General features: G+C 40.1%; 1 protein-coding gene across 1 annotated transcript in view; it reads right to left on the reverse strand.

The window, feature by feature from the left end:
• Positions 1 to 19,527, reverse strand: part of DNAH6 (dynein axonemal heavy chain 6) — a 299,547-nt gene that overhangs the window by 126,602 nt on the left and 153,418 nt on the right. Inside the window, exons 38-45 of the mRNA XM_082357203.1 lie at positions 16,885 to 17,106; positions 15,934 to 16,081; positions 13,440 to 13,597; positions 11,847 to 11,978; positions 7,097 to 7,268; positions 6,188 to 6,334; positions 5,509 to 5,582; positions 1,672 to 1,826 (exon numbers count right to left, since the gene is read on the reverse strand). Coding sequence (XP_082213329.1) covers positions 1,672 to 1,826; positions 5,509 to 5,582; positions 6,188 to 6,334; positions 7,097 to 7,268; positions 11,847 to 11,978; positions 13,440 to 13,597; positions 15,934 to 16,081; positions 16,885 to 17,106 — 1,208 coding nt within the window. The remainder of the gene's footprint in view (positions 1 to 1,671; positions 1,827 to 5,508; positions 5,583 to 6,187; positions 6,335 to 7,096; positions 7,269 to 11,846; positions 11,979 to 13,439; positions 13,598 to 15,933; positions 16,082 to 16,884; positions 17,107 to 19,527) is intronic.

The raw sequence follows: 19,527 nt of genomic DNA on the forward strand, positions 1-19,527 counted from the left end.
TTATAAAGGGCTCAGTATGTTGAAGACTGGAAATAATTGCTAATAGGCAATAGTGAAACATCTGGGATAATTATGCCTGGAGAAGGTAAAGCTAAGAAGAACTTGGTCATGATTTGCAAATATTTGGAGGGCTGTTAGGAAAAAGAGTGGATCCATTTTTGGCGGCGGCATCTACAGTGAAGTTAAAATCAAAGCACTGGATATGATCTCCAGCCTGCCACTCACCAGCTAGAGGGCTTCGGACAATTCACTTAATCTCTCTGTGGCACACGGTATTGTCCAAAAATGCCTGCAATAATGTTTCTGGTCCTACTTGCTCTTTGACCCTATGAAGAGATAGAGTCTCTGATCCTGTCTTCTGAACCTGGGTAGCCTGTATGATGCTTTTACTGACAGAGTATGGTAGAAGTGATGCTGAGTGACTTCCAAGGCTGTGTGGTGAAAGGCCATTTGCCTTCTGCCTGGCTCACTCTTGGGGCACGAGCCTTTGGAGCCCTGAATCACTGTGTAAGAAGCCCCTGCACTCTGATGCTGCCTTGCTGGAGAGACAGTGGAGTCCACAGGGAGGCAGAGATGGGCCAGGTGTTCTAGGTGCTGTCTGACTGCAACTGCATGAGAGACCCCAGGAGAGAATGGCTGGGAGCCATGAGAAATAATGAAAAAATAAAGCTACTAAGTATTACAGTGGATTATTATGCAGCAACAGACCACTGGAACAGTCTCTGAGCCTTATATTTAGAAAGATCATGATATTGAGCCATAGAGAGGTGTTATCAGAGTTAAATGAGATACTCCATATCATGGATTATATTCACACTCAGTGCCATTATTATTATTATTACGACTCCAAAGGACGGAATGAATATAAGAAGTCACAGGGAGTAGATTTTGACTTACTCTTGAAGGGTCATTTCAACACTTAAAAAAATTTTTTTTATTGAAGTATAGTTGATTTACAATGTTGTGTTAATTTCTTCTGTACAGTAAAGTGACTCAGTTATACATACATACATATATATATATATATATATATATATTCTTTTCCATTATGGTTTGTCACAGGATATTGAATATAGCTCCCTGTGCTATATAGTAGTACCTTATCATTTCAACACTTTTAACACATATTTACAATTTAAGAATTGTTCAAAAGGACATGAGCCCCTTTAAAAAGTTGTGTATGCCCCAAGGACTACAGATATTCAGGCTGCATACCTAGGTGTTGGGGATGACCCTTAAAAGATACTTGCAGTGGGTATGAGTCAGACTCATAAGCAGATGGAATCTATGATCCTTGCATTCAACTTGTTTTGCTATAAATAAAGAAAAACTCCCTATTTCTTTAGGCATGCATGTTAATCAGCCTGGTTATACTGTACATATCTGTAAACAACCTTAGATCTTTTTTTTGGAATGAGATAGGACATCTTCAAAAACAAAAACAATCTATTAATATTTAGCAAAGATAATGACCTCTGAGATTCCATAAAAAGTTCATGCCATATATATTTTAAATATATCAAAAAATAACTTTTAAGTTACAGCAAGATTTGCTAATAGACCTTTGTCCATCTAGCAATCTATTTAAAGAGTGTTTTACAACTTAATCCTTACCTTTTAATATAAATGAAATTAGATCAATGCATTATTAGGCACATTATGACACTATACCTGGAAACATGCTCTATAGCGTCCTGGAAGAACACCAGCTTTACTTCTTTGGGGTTTATAAGGTTATAATCATCAAGATAGTCCTGTAGAACATTTGCGATTTTCTCCATATCAGGCATGTCATCATAAATCCGGTCAGTCTTATCTGCTCCAAACTAGAAGACGATTTATTGGAGAAGAACCAAGTTGGATCAATTCTGATATATAAATATATATAATATACATAACCTTAGGAGGGAACATTATTTTATCTATATTTTTATTTAATCATTTGCTTATATAAGCTAGCAGGGCTTTAAACCAAGGAAATCAGTTTAAAGAAACTCAGATGTTCATGGCTAACTGAAAAATCCATTTAATTAAACCTCTTCAAGTGGTACATTGGAATTTCAATGATCTGTGCAATAAAACTCACACAGAAGCTCAGAAATAATTTAAAATTTTTTCTCACTTTAACTTATTCTGGTTTCATACTTTTGCTCTTAAGCTGTTGACATCAGAAAAGCAAAGTTGTTGAAAATTATGTATGGAAGACTGTGTTATAAAAAGTCATGCCAGAACTATACATAGTTTTTACACAGCAGTCATTTAATTAAATAAATCATTAAGCATGATATTTGGTGTAAACTATAGGCAACTGAGTGTCCGTTTGGACCTATTGATAATTTCTTGTCTTTGCCCTAGCAACTGCCCTGGGGACATTTTCTTTTGGAACCATTGACTAAAATACATATAGGCAATGGAATAAGTGTCCAACTATTCTTTTTGCTTTGCTTCATTTCCCCATTTGATAATAATATCGTTAGAAACACACAGGAAATATAATCACCACCTGAAAATAAACTTTGGATTTTGATTTTAAGAATACATTTAAATAGACATATTTCGCAGCAAGACTTTTTTTTTTTTAAACATCTTTATTGAAGTATAATTGCTTCACAATGGTGTGTTAGTTTCTGCTTTATAACAAAGTGAATCAGCTATACATATATATATATCCCCATATCTCCTCCCTCCCGCATCTCCCTCCCTCCCACCCTCCCCATCCCACCCCCCCAGGCGGTCACAAAGCACCGAGCTGATCTCTCTGTGCTATGGGGCTGCTTCCCACTAGCTATCTATTTTACATTTGGTAGTGTATATATGTCCATGACACTCTCTCACCATGTCACATCTCAACTCTCCCCCTCCCCATATCCTCAAGTCCATTCTTTAGTAGGTCTGTGTCTTTATTCCCATCTTGCCACTAGGTTCTTCATGACCTTTTTTTTTTTTTTTTTCCTTAGATTCCATATATATGTGTTAGCATACTGTATCTGTTTTTCTCTTTCTGACTTACTTCACTCTGTATGACAGACTCTAACTCCATCCACCTCATTACAAATACCTCCATTTCATTTCTTTTTATGGCTGAGTAATATTCCATTGTATATATGTGCTACATCTTCTTTATCCATTCATCCGATGATGGACACTTAGGTTGCTTCCATGTCCTGGCTATTGTAAATAAAGCTGCAATGAACATTTTGGTACATGACTCTTTTTGAATTATGGTTTTCTCAGGGTATATACCCAGTAGTGGGATGCAGCAAGATATTTTTTGACCCACCTCCTAGAATATTGAAATAAAAACAAAAATAAACAAATGGGACCTAATTAGACTTAAAAGCTTTTGCACAGCAAGGGAAACCATAAACAAGACAAAAAGACAACCCTCAGAATGGGAGAAAATATTTGCAAACAAAGCAACTGACAAAGGATTAATCTCCAAAATATACAAGCAGCTCAATATCAAAAAAACAAACAACCCAATCCAAAAATGGGCAGAAGACCTAAATAGACATTTCTTCAAAGAAGACATACAGATGGCCAACAAACACACGAAAAGCTGCTCAACCTCACTAATTATCAGAGAAATGCAAATCAAAACTACAATGAGGTATCACCTCACACCGGTCAGAATGGCTATCATCAAAAAATCTACAAACAATAAATGCTGGAGAGGGTGTGGAGAAAAGGGAACCCTCATGCACTGTTGCTGGGAATGTAAATTGATACAGCCACTATGGAAAACAGTATGGAGGTTCCTTAAAAAACTAAAAATAGAACTACTATATGACCCAGCAATCCCACTACTGGGCATATACCCTGAGAAAACCATAATTCAAAAAGAGTCATGTACCACAATGTTCACTACCACTCTATTTACAATAGCCAGGACATGGAAGCAACCTAGATGTCCATCAACAGATGAATGGATAAAAAAGATATGGTACATATATGCAATGGAGTATTACTCAGCTATTAAAAGGAACAAAATTGAGTCATTTGTAGAGATATGGATGGATCTAGAGACTGTCATACAGAGTGAAGTAAGTCAGAAAGAAAAACAAATATCATATGTTAATGCATATATGTGGGATCTAGAAAAATGGTATAGATGATCATTTTTGCAAAGCAGAAATAGAGACACACACATAGAGAACAAATGTATGGATACCAAGGGGGAAAAGGGGGGCAGGTGGGAGGAATTGGGAGGTTGGGATTGACACATATACACTATTGATACTATGTATAAAATAGACAACTAATGAGAACATACTGTATAGCACAGGGCACTTTACTTAATGCACTGTGGTGACCTAAATGGGAAGGAAATCCAAAAAAGAGGGGATATATATATATATGTATAGCTGATTCATTTTGCTTTACAGTAAAAACTAATACAACATTGTAAAGCAACTATACTCCAATAAAAATTAATTTAAAAAATAAATATATTTCATAAATATAAATTGTTTAGTATTTTTTTTTAGTTGTCAGGGGTTATCAGGGTGGTGAGGTATTGCATACAAATAAATTGTTTAGTATTTTTTTTAGTTGTCAGGGGTTATCAGGGTGGTGAGGTATTGCATATGTGCATGATATAAAGATGAGTCCATTCATTTGTTTAAACAGCATTGATTGAGAGCCTGCTATATACTTAGCTCTGTGCAAGAAACTAGGGATTTAGGATGAACAAAACAAACATGGCCCTTGCCCTCTCAGGGACAGTAAGAATGTTGTACCCAAACAAGAGTTAACTTGGTAAAACAAGACGGCTATCTGTCAACATAGGTAGGGTGGTTAGACGGAAGTCTTCTAACATAGAATAAGGTTACTCATCTAGAATAAGTCTATTCTAGGTAGGTCTAGAGGGTAAAATTAGGGCCTATGTGTAGATGTTATTGGGGGAACAGACTTAAGGAAATTAGTACAAGGAAAATTTTGCTACTAATTAGAGCTACCCTGAAATGAAGAAGGCAGAACTGCTAACTAATTAGCTTCCCATAACTGGAAACCTCTGAGCAGAGGCTGAAGAACTACACAGGATTATAGGAAAGGAATTTGGGTCCTGAGTTAAGAGACTAAATCTCTTTGCTTCCTTCCAAATCGAATACCTGATTAAAATGAATGTATTTTAATTATTCAAACTATTATTAAAATGAATGTAGCTAGATCAGAAGTCAGCAATCTTTTTCTCTCAAGGGACGTATAGTAAATATTTTAGGCTTTGCAGGTCATATAGCCTGTGTTGCTACTATTCCACTCTGCCTAGTCATTAGAAAGCAGTCATATAAATAGTACACAGTCAAATGGGCCGTGGCTGAGTCCCTATAGAACTTCATTTACAAAAATGGGTTGTGGGTGGATTTGGACTATGGACCATAGCTTGCTGACCCCTGGTCTAGATCTCTAATCTTCACATGTGCAAAGCTCTTGTAGAATATGAACTTGAAGTAGAAAATAGTAAAGCTTTATAGTCTTCACATGTAGTCATCAATACAACATACTTACCTTAATGAAATCTCCAAATATGATGGGTCTAGTCAAAAAATATTCCAGGCCTATTGCAATTCCAAAATGTTTGTCTATTCAAAAAATAAAATCAATTCTTAGTATAACAATAAGCTTGAATGCAGGATATTAATGATAAGATATACAGAATAATAACCCCTGTTACTTTATTTAGAAGCCTAATTGGTACACATGAAACTGAGGGAAAGCCATGTTAATGCCATACCACTTTAGTTTGGTTGATAATCTCCCAGATTTAAGATTAAGAATATTTACTATTAGTAAACATTTTATTAAATAACAGATATTGAATACATATTAATAAATTAGAAATACTTTAGAAATATACTGGTTTCTTATCCAACAAAATGCTATTTTTTTCCTACTTTCCCTCCTCTACTTAAAATTCTATACTGAATTAAGAATATTAACCCTTCCTGAATTTCAATAAAATGATTTTCATAACATTTCATATATTGTTACATATTTGGGTCATATATAAATATATGAAGAAAAAAACTTTTACTCATGAATGATTACAATTCGTTTTGCTCATTTTAGAAACCAAATTGTGTCTCCCTGGTAGTCTAATGGCTAGGATTAGAAACCAAATTGTTTTTCTACTAAAAAACAAAAAAAACCTAGCTAAATAAAGATTGATGTAAAGATTGATATTTACTGGCCATTTCTGTCAAAATAGCATGAAAATAGTGCTTATCTTCATTATTAATCAAACGGTCATGGAAGACTCTTTGACATTCATGGCAAAAAAGTCTAAATATCTGTATTTCTTCTCTTATTGTTCCTGGATCACATTGAAGGATACCTGTTTTTTAAGAAAAGGAGAAAAGAAAAATTCTACAATTGTGGAATATCTAGTAGTTTAATTAATGAGGAAATCCTAAGTCCAACTTTATCCCCACACTACCAGAAATGGGTGGTTCCCCAGGGGATATACACATATAATAATGGTGATCTCGTTTTTTGAAAGCAAAACTGGGGACACATTAGCAGTGAAAATGGGGAGGGTAGCAGAAGGGGGATATGGGGCCTAAAGAGAATTATTTTTTAAGTTGTGAGGTATTATAGCAGGGTCTTATGCTGTTAGGAATGATCTGATAGAAGAGGAAGCATTGACAATGCAGAAGAGAAGGGGGAATTATAAGAGCAAAATCCTTGAGTCGGCAGGAGGGGATGCAATTCAGTACTGGGGTGGGGGGGGCGACTATTGGCACATGTTAGGGGCAGGGACAGCTGAACCACTGTCCCTGTGGGAGGGAAGGCAGATGCAGGATGTCTGGGAGATCTGGAAGAGGAGGCCCTTCTGGTTTGATTACTTCTATTTTTTTTTCACTGAAAAAGAATACAGGCCACCAGCTGGGAGTGAGAAATGGGAGGGTGGTTTGAGGGAAGCTGTGAAGTAGCCAGTCTGGGGTGGGGGGTGGAGGGTGACTTGAATAGGGACATTGTAATGGGATTTCCAGGCAAGTCTCAGACACCCAGGTACACACACTTCTACTGAGAGATCTGGGGGTGAATGGAAATGGAAGGAGGGTGCAGGGCAGAGAATGAAGGTTCCACACACTACCTTGCACACATTTGGATAAATCCCTCAAGTTAAAGACATAATGAGACTTGGCTGGTGTCGGCAGAAGATCCACACTCATCCTGTTATAGATCTCAACTGAGGCCTCCACAATGTTGGATGCAGTTTGCTTTACAGCTGGTGGGAAGTCATTTAGGAAGCCACTTAAGATGGCCTAGAACCAGAAACGTAATATGAGATGGTTAGATTTTTTTTTTTTTAACCAAAATTTATCTTTCATATACTCCAGATCTGATGATACTTTTTCTAATAATAATTAGAAAACCAAATTCCAGTGCAAGGACATGTGGATGTTAAAACTCTTCTTTTCTAGATGTGGCACATATATAAATGGAATATTACTCAGCCATAAAAAAGAACGAAATTGGGTCATTTGTAGAGATGTGGATGGACCTAGAGCGTGTCATACAGAGTGAAGTAAGTCAGAAAGAGAAAGCAATTATCGTATAATAACGCATATGTGTGGAATCTAGAAAAATGTTATAGATGATCTTATTTGCAAAGCAGAAAAAGAGACATAGATGTAGAGAACAAATGTATGGATACCAAGGGAGAAAGGGTGGGGGGAGGGAGGAATTGGGAGACTAGGATTGACACATATACATTATTGATACTATGTATAAAATAGACAACTGATGGGAACATACTGTATAGCACAGGGAACTCTACCTAATGCACTGTGGTAACCTAAATGGGAGGGAAGTCCAAAAGGGAAGGATGTATGTATGTGTATGGCTGATTCACTTTGTTGTGCAGTGGAGGCTAACACAACATTGTAAAGCAACCATATTCCAATAAAAATTAATTAAAGAAAAAACTCTTCTGGGGGAGAGATAAATTAGGTGTTTGGGATTAGCAGATACAAACTACTATATATAAAATAGATAAACAACAAGGTCCTAATGGTTAGCACAGGGAACTATATTCAATATCCTGTAATAAACCGTAATGGAAAAGAATATGAAAAAGACTATATATATACATATAACTGAATCACTTTGCTGTACACCTGAAACTAACACAACATTGTAAATCAACTACATTTCAATTTAAAAAACTCAAAACACAAAAAACAAAAACACAAAAAACCCCTCTTCTTTCCATTTCAGAATATGTTCTCCAGAATGGACTCACTCCTGTCTTCTGTGATTGTCTGGTGCTGCCTGAGCAGCATTCACAGCTGACCAGTGAACTTATCGCGAACCCACTCTCAAGTAATTAGACCTCTGCTGGCTGTGGGTCCAGAGGGTCTTCATGGAGTGCTCACACTTATCTGGAAATAAGCTGAAGTCCTCTCTCTGATTTTTATGGGTGAATGACCAACAAACCTGTAGACTTTCACCTTCATGTATATTGAAAGTTCGACTTACTGACAGCTGTGAACTCCCCACCCTTCAGCTTCCCCAGCTCAGCGTATGGCCCCACCCTGAAAAGAAGTCTCTCTTCTCTTCTTTTTTTAAAATTTATTTATTTATTTTTGGCTGCATTGGGTCTTCGTTGCTGCGCACGGGTTTTTCTCTGGCTGTGGCGAGCGGGGTCTACTCTTCGTTGCGGTGCGTGGGCTTCTCTTTGCGGTGGCTTCTCTTGTTGTGGAGCATGGGCTCTAGGTGTGTGGGCTTCAGTAGTTGTGGCACGCGGGCTTCAGTAGTTGTGGCTTGCAGGCTCTAGAGCACAGGTTCAGTAGTTGTGGCACATGGGCTTAGTTGCTCCGCAACATGTGGGATCGTCCCGGACCAGGGCTCGAACCCGTGTCCCCTGCATTGGCAGGTGGATTCTTAACCACTGTGTCACCAGGGAAATCCTAGAAGTCTCTTTTGACACCTGCCCTTCTTTGTCCCCCACAGTCGCTCTTGAATACATTTCTTGAATCTGCCTGCTTCCTTGTGTTCCCCCTGATGTCACCCCATTCCAGCCCTCCTTTTCATCTGGGCTTCCTCACTCCCTCCTTACTCACTGGCCTCTCCATTCCCACTCATCTCCCTTCTGTTACCTTTAATCAGGGAAATAAGGCCCTGCACCCCCATCAGTGCATGCTCTGCCCCTGCCCAGCCTCTTCTCCTTACCCTCTCTCCCCACCAGTCGCTGTGTCAGCCTCCCTGGCCTTACTACCCATGCTCTCTCCTCCCCCAGGACCCATTTCCCCGGGGCTCTCTGCTTCACAGGGACTTTCTCATTCTTCATGCTGGGCATTACATGTCCTTCAGAGAGGCCTTCCCTGACTACCCAATCTAAGATAAGTCCTCCCATCAGTCTCTCTTATGGCTCTCTGATCTTCTCATATATTACTTGCCACAAGCTGAAAGTACGTATTTATTAGCCTTCTAGCCCCAGTTGCTAGGGAAACTCATATTAGATTTTTAAATAGATAAATTCCCATCACCATTAGCTTTGGAATTACTTATGGGAGAAGCCGCCAGAATGCATAACAAATGCTTGCAAGTCTGCCCTTGTGACTTTAGAGTTGGGGCTCATATATGATATATTTTGAAATAAATCAAAGTATTTGTTTTCAATGAGCCTTCTGTTGAACATTATTTTTAAAAGCAGTTTGTGAGGACTATCTTTTTGAGGTACTGTCCTCCTGAGCCCCCAACATGAATTTAAAATCCTCCTTTTTGGACCTCATGTTGAGTAGGACCATCCTAATACATATAAAATAAAAAATTACCATATATTTATGTATATATTATATATGACAAAATTAACAATCTCAGTCTGTTTATTCTCCATCACACAAATACTAACACAGTTTATATCTATATCTATATCTATCTAATATACAGTATAGTTACATATATATAAATACTGTCATATATATACAATACAACAAATTTACTTTAACTTATTGATTTTGCTTTTTTCAATTCTTGGTAATCCCCAAGTTCTTTCTCCTCCACACGATGACAAAGGACAGGAAAGGTGGGCTATGATTAAAAAGAAAGTTTGGGATCCAAGGCCTTTTTTTCTACGGACAAAATCTCCAGTGTGTTCTGCTAACGAGAAAAATATACTTCCCACCTGAATGCAGTCCAACCCAGAATCTCTGTTTAGCTGCATTTCATTTCTATTACCGCCCACGGCTAGGGCGAGTTTTAAATGATAGCCTCTAAGTTACAGTGGGAAAAAGCAGTTCCTGCCTGTTTTCATCTGTAATGTGTTTGCTGGCTGATGTTCCTGTAAGTGACACATTTCCATGGATGTGACATTCCCACAGGCAGAGGGAGGAGGCTGAAGGTTGGGATCAGTTTCATTTCCAGGATCCCAGACTCTACCTTCTTCCTCCCACCCAAGAAAATATTTTGGAATTATTAAGAATGTCATTTTGTTGTTGTTATTAGGATAACTTTGAATTTGCTTGAATTTGTTAAAATGTAAAATAATTTGCGAATTTAGTACCTTATCATCAGGCATAAGTTACTTGGCACACCCCCTCACCACTGATCACATCACAAAGTGTGTCAGGATACCATGGTGGGAATTACTCATTTCAAACTTTAGAATATACACATAAAAGTTCTCAACAAAAGGTAGGATTTTAAAAAGTCTAATACCTGTGTTGGTCCCTGTTACCCACTTCCTGTCATGTTCTCTACTTGCTGCTTAATTATGGGAGATAAGCTCCCATCCTTTCCTATTCTAAAGTACACTCTAAAAGTTTTCCAAAATGTGGCAGTTCTTATGTATCCTTTTGGCATTAGCTCCTAAACAACTTATTGGAACTACTTCAAATTTATTAAAAATAATTTCCCATGGATGTAATTTCAATATGAAAACCACTTTCCAGCTGACTGTTGCATACGTACTGGTTCTGGTCCTTTCTCTCCTCTAAGAAGACCCCATTGGAAGGAGAGGCTGATGCTGGTAAATGCAGAGGCTCACTTTATGCCTGTATCACTGCCTCTTTGGCTCCTGGGTGATTGCCACCAAAGCCAGTTTCTTCAGACCAGTCACCTGTCTCATCCTACCTGGATGCACACATTATCACTTCCTGCCTCTGTGACCACATTCACCTGTGTGTTTCTGTTCATCCCTGTTAATTCCACCTTGTAGGACTCAGCTCACTGGCTGTCTCCTTTGAGCATCTTTGCTGGTTGGTATGTATGACATACTCGCTCTGGTCACGCTGCTTCATGGTCTCTCATCATTCTACTTAGGATAATGCCTTCCACTTACTGAACACTTCTGCTGAGCCCTTACAGGGAAGACACAGTTATTTCCCCCAGTTAAAGGATGAGGAAGTGGTCCCCTGGGGAAGTTTGTGCAGATGTAAGAAATAAGTGTGGTTGTTTCTGCTGGGGGGTGGGTGGTGGCAGCAGGGGTGATGAATTCTGGGTTGGTGTGTTGAGCCTGAGCCCGCTGGGTTATCAGGGGTGGTGTCTGCTGGGCAAGTGGACACAGACATGGCGATCAGCGAGGAGATGAGAACAGAGGCCGGGGCTGGGTAGGGATGAGACCTGCAGAGAGTCAAGGGCCTGGGACATAGCATTCTTTAGAGTTAGGGGCAGTGTTCTAACCATCTTTCTGCATTCCTAGAACTACCTCTGAGACCACAAACACAGAAGGCCATGATGCAAATGCCTACCAGCTACTGCCCAGATGCCCCTGTGCTTACCTGGTTTCTGCTGAGGAAACGATGGATGGGCTCCCTAGAAACGGACTGCCCTGATTGTGTGAATCTTGGAACAAATAAGTTTTCTTTTCCCCTCTTGCCCAAGTTTGAATCCACCCTCACCTGAAAAATCTGTTTCAGACTGTGCTCCGAGGGCATCGGGAGAGAGAACATGCTGAAGTGTCGGATGAAGCGGGCGGTCACGGGGTTGCGGCCACCACCTGGAGGTGCGCACGCTGATACAATCGTTACGTCCTGTATGGAGAGAAATCCACTCGGGTCACCCAGCAAAGAAGGACATGCAATGTGCCCATCCCAACAGTAGGACTCAACCAACAGTTTTGGAGGACCTACCCTAGGACAGCATTGCATTATATTTTCCAACACATTATCTGACTTAATTCTCACAACCACCTCAGGAGATCACTGTTGTTATCTCCACTTTGTAGATGAAAAAATCAAGGCCCTGGATGATTAAATAAGTTACTCAAGGTTACTTAGCTAACTCATCTATCTTGTATAAATACTCCAATGTAAAAATCTAATCTTAAAAAATTGTAAGAATTTGTACCTTAGGTTAAAATACATATAATGAATACTAAGTATAGTCAGTTCTTGTTATTTGTGGTAGTTGTGTTCTATAAAATTGCCAGGAACGCTGAATTAATGCACCCTGAACCATTGCTCCTAGGGGAAATACAGGGCTAGGTTCCTTTGAGCCTCTGGTCATAACATGTTCAACTGGTCAATACATGATATTGCAGGTGCCTCTGGTCTTGCCTCCTCTCTAGTCCATACCTTCCCTGCAGCCAAGGGGGTCTTTCTACAATGTTTCCTTCAGAGGCTCCTCATCACATTCCTCATCATGGCACCAGGGCCCCCTGGGCTGACCTTTGCATGTCCTGCTGCTTTGGTGCTCACATTCCACACCCCCGCGGTGTCTCACATTACTTGCTTTGAGAAGTAAATAACTCCCTTTCCTTGCTTTGCCCTGCCCTGCCTGCAAAATCCTGTTCTGACATCACCTCTTCTGGGAAGGATTCTCTCATCATCAACCCAGTGCCCACCCCTGCCCCCCTCCAGTCTCTCTCCACTTATCAACCTACATTATAAACACATGTTCATCCATCCTCCAAAGCTGAGCCCTCCAGGAGGCCGGGGCTGTCTCAGTTGTCTATAAATCTCATGAATCAAGCATGGCGATAACCCAATACAGACTGAATGAATTGAGTTACACACAAGAAATGCAGAGGCCATATGTCATGGGCTGAATTATGTGTCCTTCTCTGCCTCTTCTTGGCCAATCATGTGTTGAAGCCCTAACCCCCCATAACCCACAATGTGACTGTATTTGGAGATAGGGTCTTACAGAGGTAATTTAGTTAAGATGGGGTCACTGTGGTGGGTCCTAATCCAATATGACTGGTGTCCTTACAAGAAGAGACGGTTTGGACATGGATACAGGGAGAAAATCATAAGAAGACATAGGGAGAACACGGCCATCTATAAGCCAAGGAGAGAGGCCTCAGAATAAACAAACCCTACTGACATCTTGATCTTGGACTTCCACCGTCTAGAACTGTGAGAAAATAAATTTCTATAGTTTGAGTCACCCAGTCTGTGGTACTTTGTTATGGCAACTTTAGCAAATGAATACACCATATTTCATTGCCGTTTAAACTGAAACACGCAAAGTAATTTAAAACCTAAAGTAACCTGTATGTCTTTCCAAAAGAGTTTGTTTCTGTCATAAAATCCACCAAAATCTTGATATTGCCGAAGTAGTTCAATGGGAGGCTGAGAGCCATAGCGATCCAGTCTGGGCATGTTTAAATCATCAACAAAAATCACAATTCGTTTGTTTCCTGGTGCTCCTAGGAAATAACATGAATTTAAGAATTATTATTTGCCCTCGGTAAACGTAAGACAAGACTTAGGTAAGACTTTGGACTCAGTGAACACCGTGCAGGTCATAATGAGCTCAGGTTTCTACAGAGTGAGAAGGGTCCCAGCAGAGTCTTGTCTTGAGGATGAGAGATCTCCTTCTGGCCCCATCCAGGCTCCGACAGGAAGCTGTGGATCCTAGCACTTCAGTTGACCTTCCTCAATCCCAGCCACTCCCACTGCCCTCACCAACTGTGTGGCCTGGGCCTGGGGTGAGTAAAGTCATTTCCTTTTCACATGAGGAAGCAGAAGAATCCCAAAAGTTTCCTTACATAAATGCCATCCCACCACCCCCTACAGGGAAAACAGGACTGGATATTCAAAAGCATCCTTATTACATCAAAGGGAAAGCCAGTGCAGTGGAGCTGTACAATGTCATATTTAACTTAAAGAAAGTCAATATATACATTCAGAGGGAAAAAAAAGAGTGATAACATAGAAAAGAGAACAACTTAAGAAGAGGAAGTGACTCCACCACGCTGGCATCCAGCATGTGACATTTCCAAAGAAAATGAGGCAAACTCAGTGCCCCACTTCATCTCCTGGCCTCTGGAAGCCAAGTAGCAGGTCAAGAGTGGGGAGGGGTGCTATGAGTACCATTCATAAAAATTTGGAGCCCCCACCAGAAAGACTGGCATCCTTTGCCCTGCGCCTACCTGAGCAGGAAAAGGGTAACACAGAGGGGCTAGGAAAGCAGCTGGCGTGACAGGGCCTGTGAGATGATAGACAATGTGGAAGGCAGCTGGGCCTGAGCTCTGCCTAGTGCTCCACCCGGGAGGGCTGTGGGTTGGGCAAGTGGACCCCAGCAGCAGGAGGCTGCAGGATGTGCCACTGGAGGGTGGGACAAAGCGAGGCTGAGACCGTGATTCCCAACATCAGGGAACCTTCCAGTGGGAAGGTCAATGCTTGGCCTGTGCACAATTCTTCTGGGAGGTCCTGAGAAAACCTGCTCCTGGAAGCCTGCCACGCCGAGAACGTGGACAACCATCAGGCCAGCGGAGAAGCAGGGGCAATCCACAGAGGCCCACCTAAACTTCAGTTAGGGAGAACCTTGTCCTTCCCTTCTCCTCCCATCCAGATACACTAGAGCCTCCTAGAGGGAGGGTGGGAAGAGTAAAAGAGCCCCCATGTCCCTCTCCACCTCCAGCACCTCCAGCCACAAACCTGGCTTACAGCAGAGGAGAGGAAGAGCTTTAAATTGGGTTTGGACTGATTAACAACAAAGTCATACTGTATAGCAGAGGGAACTATATCTAATCTCCTGGGATAAACCATAATGGAAAAAAATTTTTTTTAAATGTATATATGTGTATAACTGAGTCACTTTGCAGTACAGCAGAAATTAACACAACATTGTAAATCAACTATACTTCAAAAAAAAAAAAGACAAAAAAAAATTTTGGGTTTGGGATTGAAGCTTTACATTGGACCAGACTCAAATTTGCAAGTGACCAGAAAGTTATGGTATTTATCTAAGCAGTTAATAAGGCAGCGTGAGAGAGATCCCACAAAGCTTGGCGGAAAGTGCTGCCTGAAGGAAACACCAAAACAGTTTCATGCTTATTCCCTACTGAGTTCAGATAACTCAGTGCACCAGACATAAAGAGGTTTTTTTTTTTTTTTTTTTTTTAAATTTTTGGCTGCATTGGGTCTTTGATGCTGCGCGTGAGCTTTCGCTAGTTGCTGCGAGCAGGGGCTACTCTTCGTTGCGGTGAGCGGGCTTCTCATTGTGGTGGCCTCTCCTGCTGCAGAGCGTGGGCTCCCGGTGCACAGGCTTCAGTAGCTGTGGCACACGGGCTCAGTAGTTGTGGCTTGCGGGTTCCAGAGTGCAGGCTCAGCAGTCATGGCGCACGGACCTAGGTGCTCCGTGGCATGTGGGATCCTCCCAGTCTCTCAAACCCGTGTCCCCTGCATTGGCAGGTGGACTCCTAACCACTGTGCCACCAGGGAAGCCCCTGTTTGTTTGTTTTAAATAAAGGGAAATCAATGAAGGTTTGAAAGCATGGCATGAGTGGAGAGAGGGAGAGTCTTGGAGAGGCAGAGATTGAAGATGCTCTGAGTTGAAGGTGATGATAGAAATAAACTACCTGCTTGCTAAGATATCTAGATCTATACCCAGGAAAGAATACCATTAACAGAATTACCTTTACTAATAAATTAAGCAAAGAAAATATCCAATTGTAATTTTATTACATGCACGGTTTATGTGACTTATTAGCATTTAATATATAATTTGTGTGAGACAAATGACAAGGATAATTCTTACCTAGAATATTTTTTCTTTTCCTTTCCAGTTTTGATTCAATGATCTCTTGTGTTCTTGCAGATGAAGTTTGCGCAGAAAAATTTAGATAAACAGGAACATAGCCAGCTGATTCTTGAATTTTATTTAGCAGTCCTTTTGTAATAACAGACTTTAAAATTAAAAAAAAATGTTAATTGATTTCACATTCAATATAAAACCTTTCAATTGTCTATATCAGTAATATTCCAGAACAATGAGTAAGAAACAGGACAGAAAAGGACAGAGGTAAAAGCCAGATTGAAATATCTGCCTTTCTCTTCCTGGAGATCCCATTTAATGATATTTATCAGAGCCAAAGAAAGATTCTAATCAGCTCTATCTCAGCAAAAATTTCTATTTTAGTATCATACCAAAATCCATCTTGGTTACTATCCAAGTCAATTTGATAGTAAGATTCAGAAACTCAGAAATAATTTAGAGGGGAAACAGTGAGTGTCTGTTTATATGGATTCCCCCTAAACCAAGAAGACCAAACAATCAGCATTTTCCTCTATACTCCACTTTTTCTAAACATCATCGCTGTGTTGGGTAGAAGTAAACAGGCAGGAGGGGACAGAGTGACCTTCATCAATAGTCCACTGGGGACACAAACTGCCTTGACAAATTCCCACCTTAACCTGTGCAGTGGCAGCCCTAGAAATTCTAAAGGACACAACATAAAAGGCCCCAAACACAAAAGACTGGTCCAGGGTTCTCTGGTTTATATATATTATTGACACCCAAGATTTATTCAGAAAGTGGCAAACTGTGGAGTTGATATAGATTCAGCACAGTTACATTCTTCCTGAAAAAATGATCAAAATTCAAAAGAAATTCCCCTGAGAAATAAGGTATTATTTACGGAGCTTACAATTCTAAGTTCATCATGCCCTTGTTTTGGACAGGACTTCTTGTTTGATGTAGGTTTCCTACCTTGCCAACTCCCGTTATTCCGGTAAACAACACTGAATGCCTGACTGCCAGTAGTTTTTCCATTAGATACCCAAAGCGCACTGTGTCAGCTGTAGGGACAAGCATTTCAAAAAACGGAATATCTCGGCTGTACTTGAAGGTGGGTATGATTCGTTCCCAGGGATCCAGCCGTTTGGTGTCAAAGTCCATGTAAATGCTCCACAGATCACCAGAACTGGGAAGCTAGAGTATAAAATTAAACACCACTTTCAATAGGATTGACACATGGCAACAGAAATATTTACACAGAAACAAAGGCAGTCATAGAACATGGATGGATTTGGATTTTTGTTCCTTTGTGGAAAAGTAGTTGTTTAAGGATCAGAGTCTAATTCTTTAAACTTAATCATGAAATACGGTGCAGTAAAAACCTGATATATTGACTATATCAAAACCCCATATTAGAATTGTAAATCATTTTCAATTCAATCCAACATTCAGGGACTTACTGCATGCCAAATACTGTGTTTGGTGTTGGGGGAAAATGCTGAATGAGATCCAGCCTCTGCCTTCAATGACCTTGTAATCTCCCTGGGGGACACAAGCACATTAGCTAATACTCATGGAGAAATAAGGGTTATAGTGGAGTTTAGTACACTCACAAAGGAGGGATGGCTCATTTCTACTTGCAGGAGAGTTGTAGTGGTGGCTAGAGATTTAGGAGGGCTTCTAAGGGGTGGTGATGCTACAACTCAGACTTGAAGGACAAGTAGGAGTCAGTCTTTGCCCTTCAAGCAGGGCAAAGAAGGGATGAGATGGGATTGGGGAAGAAGGAGTCAGGGTTCAGGCTAAGAAAACAGGTCTGGAAGCCATGGAAAGTGCCATGCATGTTGGGGACTATAAGAGATAAGTCTGGAAACACAGATGGGGACAAATTATAAAAATGTCATTTATTAAAGAGCTTGCAGCAAGAGTTCAGTGAAGAATTCTAAGTAGGTGGGTGACATGATCAGATTGCATTTCAGAAAGTTCATTCTGGCAGCTGTACAGAGCAGTGGTGTTTCAAGCACACTTGACAGTGACTCTTAATTTGACATGGTGACATGGTACTTACATATATAATGTGTGTTCAAATATGTATAATATTCACCCCAACTATCACTCTATTTTATATTCTATTTTTAAAAAAACTTTAGGATTTTCTACATATTCAGTTATGTTTTCTGCAAATAATGACAATTTCTTTTCCTTTCTAAAGTTTATTTATTTTTTCCTTGCCTTATTGCACTGGCTAGGATCACCAATATAGTGTTGAGTAAAAGTTGTGATAGTGGATATTTCATTTTTAAAAATTGGGTTATTAGTCTTTCAACTGATTTCATGACCAATTAATAGATTGTAACCTGTAATTCTAAAAAACAATGGTGCATAGGTGAATTAGACAGGAATGGGCCAAAAGCAAGGGAATAATAAATAGGCTATTTTAACAACCCAGAAAAGAAATGAAAAGAACCTGAGTTATTCAGAGGCAATAAGGATGAAGAGAAGAGGAAATATTTGAAAAAAATTAATTAGAAGAAAAAATTCAATCACTTTACGCAGGTCAGTAAAGAAGGAAGAATCTATAACACTCATTGAGTTCTGGCTACTATTACGTGGCTGTCTGTCCATTTACTAAGGCAAGAAACAAAAATCCAACAGCCCATTCATTTGGGACTTGCAGACAGAAGGAGGAATCCACCTTTTCATCTGGACTCCCTCCTGTTATCCAAGTAGCATTACCACTGCCAGGATAGGGGCTGGCACTGTCCTGCTAAACATCATCCTTAGGTCATAATCTATCAGTAGCTTCTCATTGCACCCAAGGTGAAAAGCCAAAGTCCTTACAATGGCCCATAAGGCCCTACATGTTTTGCCCCCCTGCTACTTGCCTGACCTCATCTCATACTACACTCCTACTTGGTCATTCCACTCTGATCTCACAAGCCTCCTTTCTGTTTTTCAAATTTGTCAGGCAATCACTCATTGAGTAAAGGCCTTCATATTTGCTTTTCCTTCTGACTGGGATACTTTCCCCCTAAGTAATGACTAGGTCTTTGACTTTCTTCAGGACACTGTACAAACATGACCTTATTAGCAAAGCTTTCCTGACTAATATATAAAATAGTTTCCCACTGCCCCCCCCCCACCCTAGCACTCCCTATCATCCTTACTCTGCTTTATTGATCTCCATGGCACTTACTGCCACTTGATGTATATTTGTCTATGGCTGACTCCCCTGACTATAATGTAAGATCTGTGAGGCTAGGGACTTTGGTTACTTGCTTTAGCTCCCATATCCAGAATGGTGTCTACTATGTAACAAGTTTTCCATAAATATTTTTTGGACTGAATGTTTGCTCTGGGCCATCCCCTACAGACTTTTGATGATCCCAGGTCATTTCCCTTGACCCAGAGGGATCTGTCTCTCTGTCTCAAATTCCCAGCTGTCCTCAATCTGGTCCATCTTGTCTAATTATGATACAATGATCTTGAAGATCCAGCAGGGTTTCATATCTACTAGAAAGTCCTAATCCATAGGGCTTAGATTCTTATCTTGGGAATTATATTTTTTCTTTTGGTAACTTTTTATTTTGATATAATTCAAAACTTACAGAAAAGTTA

Source organism: Balaenoptera borealis (genome assembly GCF_965194805.1).
Source record: "Balaenoptera borealis genome assembly, chromosome: 15".
Lineage (NCBI taxonomy): Eukaryota > Metazoa > Chordata > Mammalia > Artiodactyla > Balaenopteridae > Balaenoptera > Balaenoptera borealis.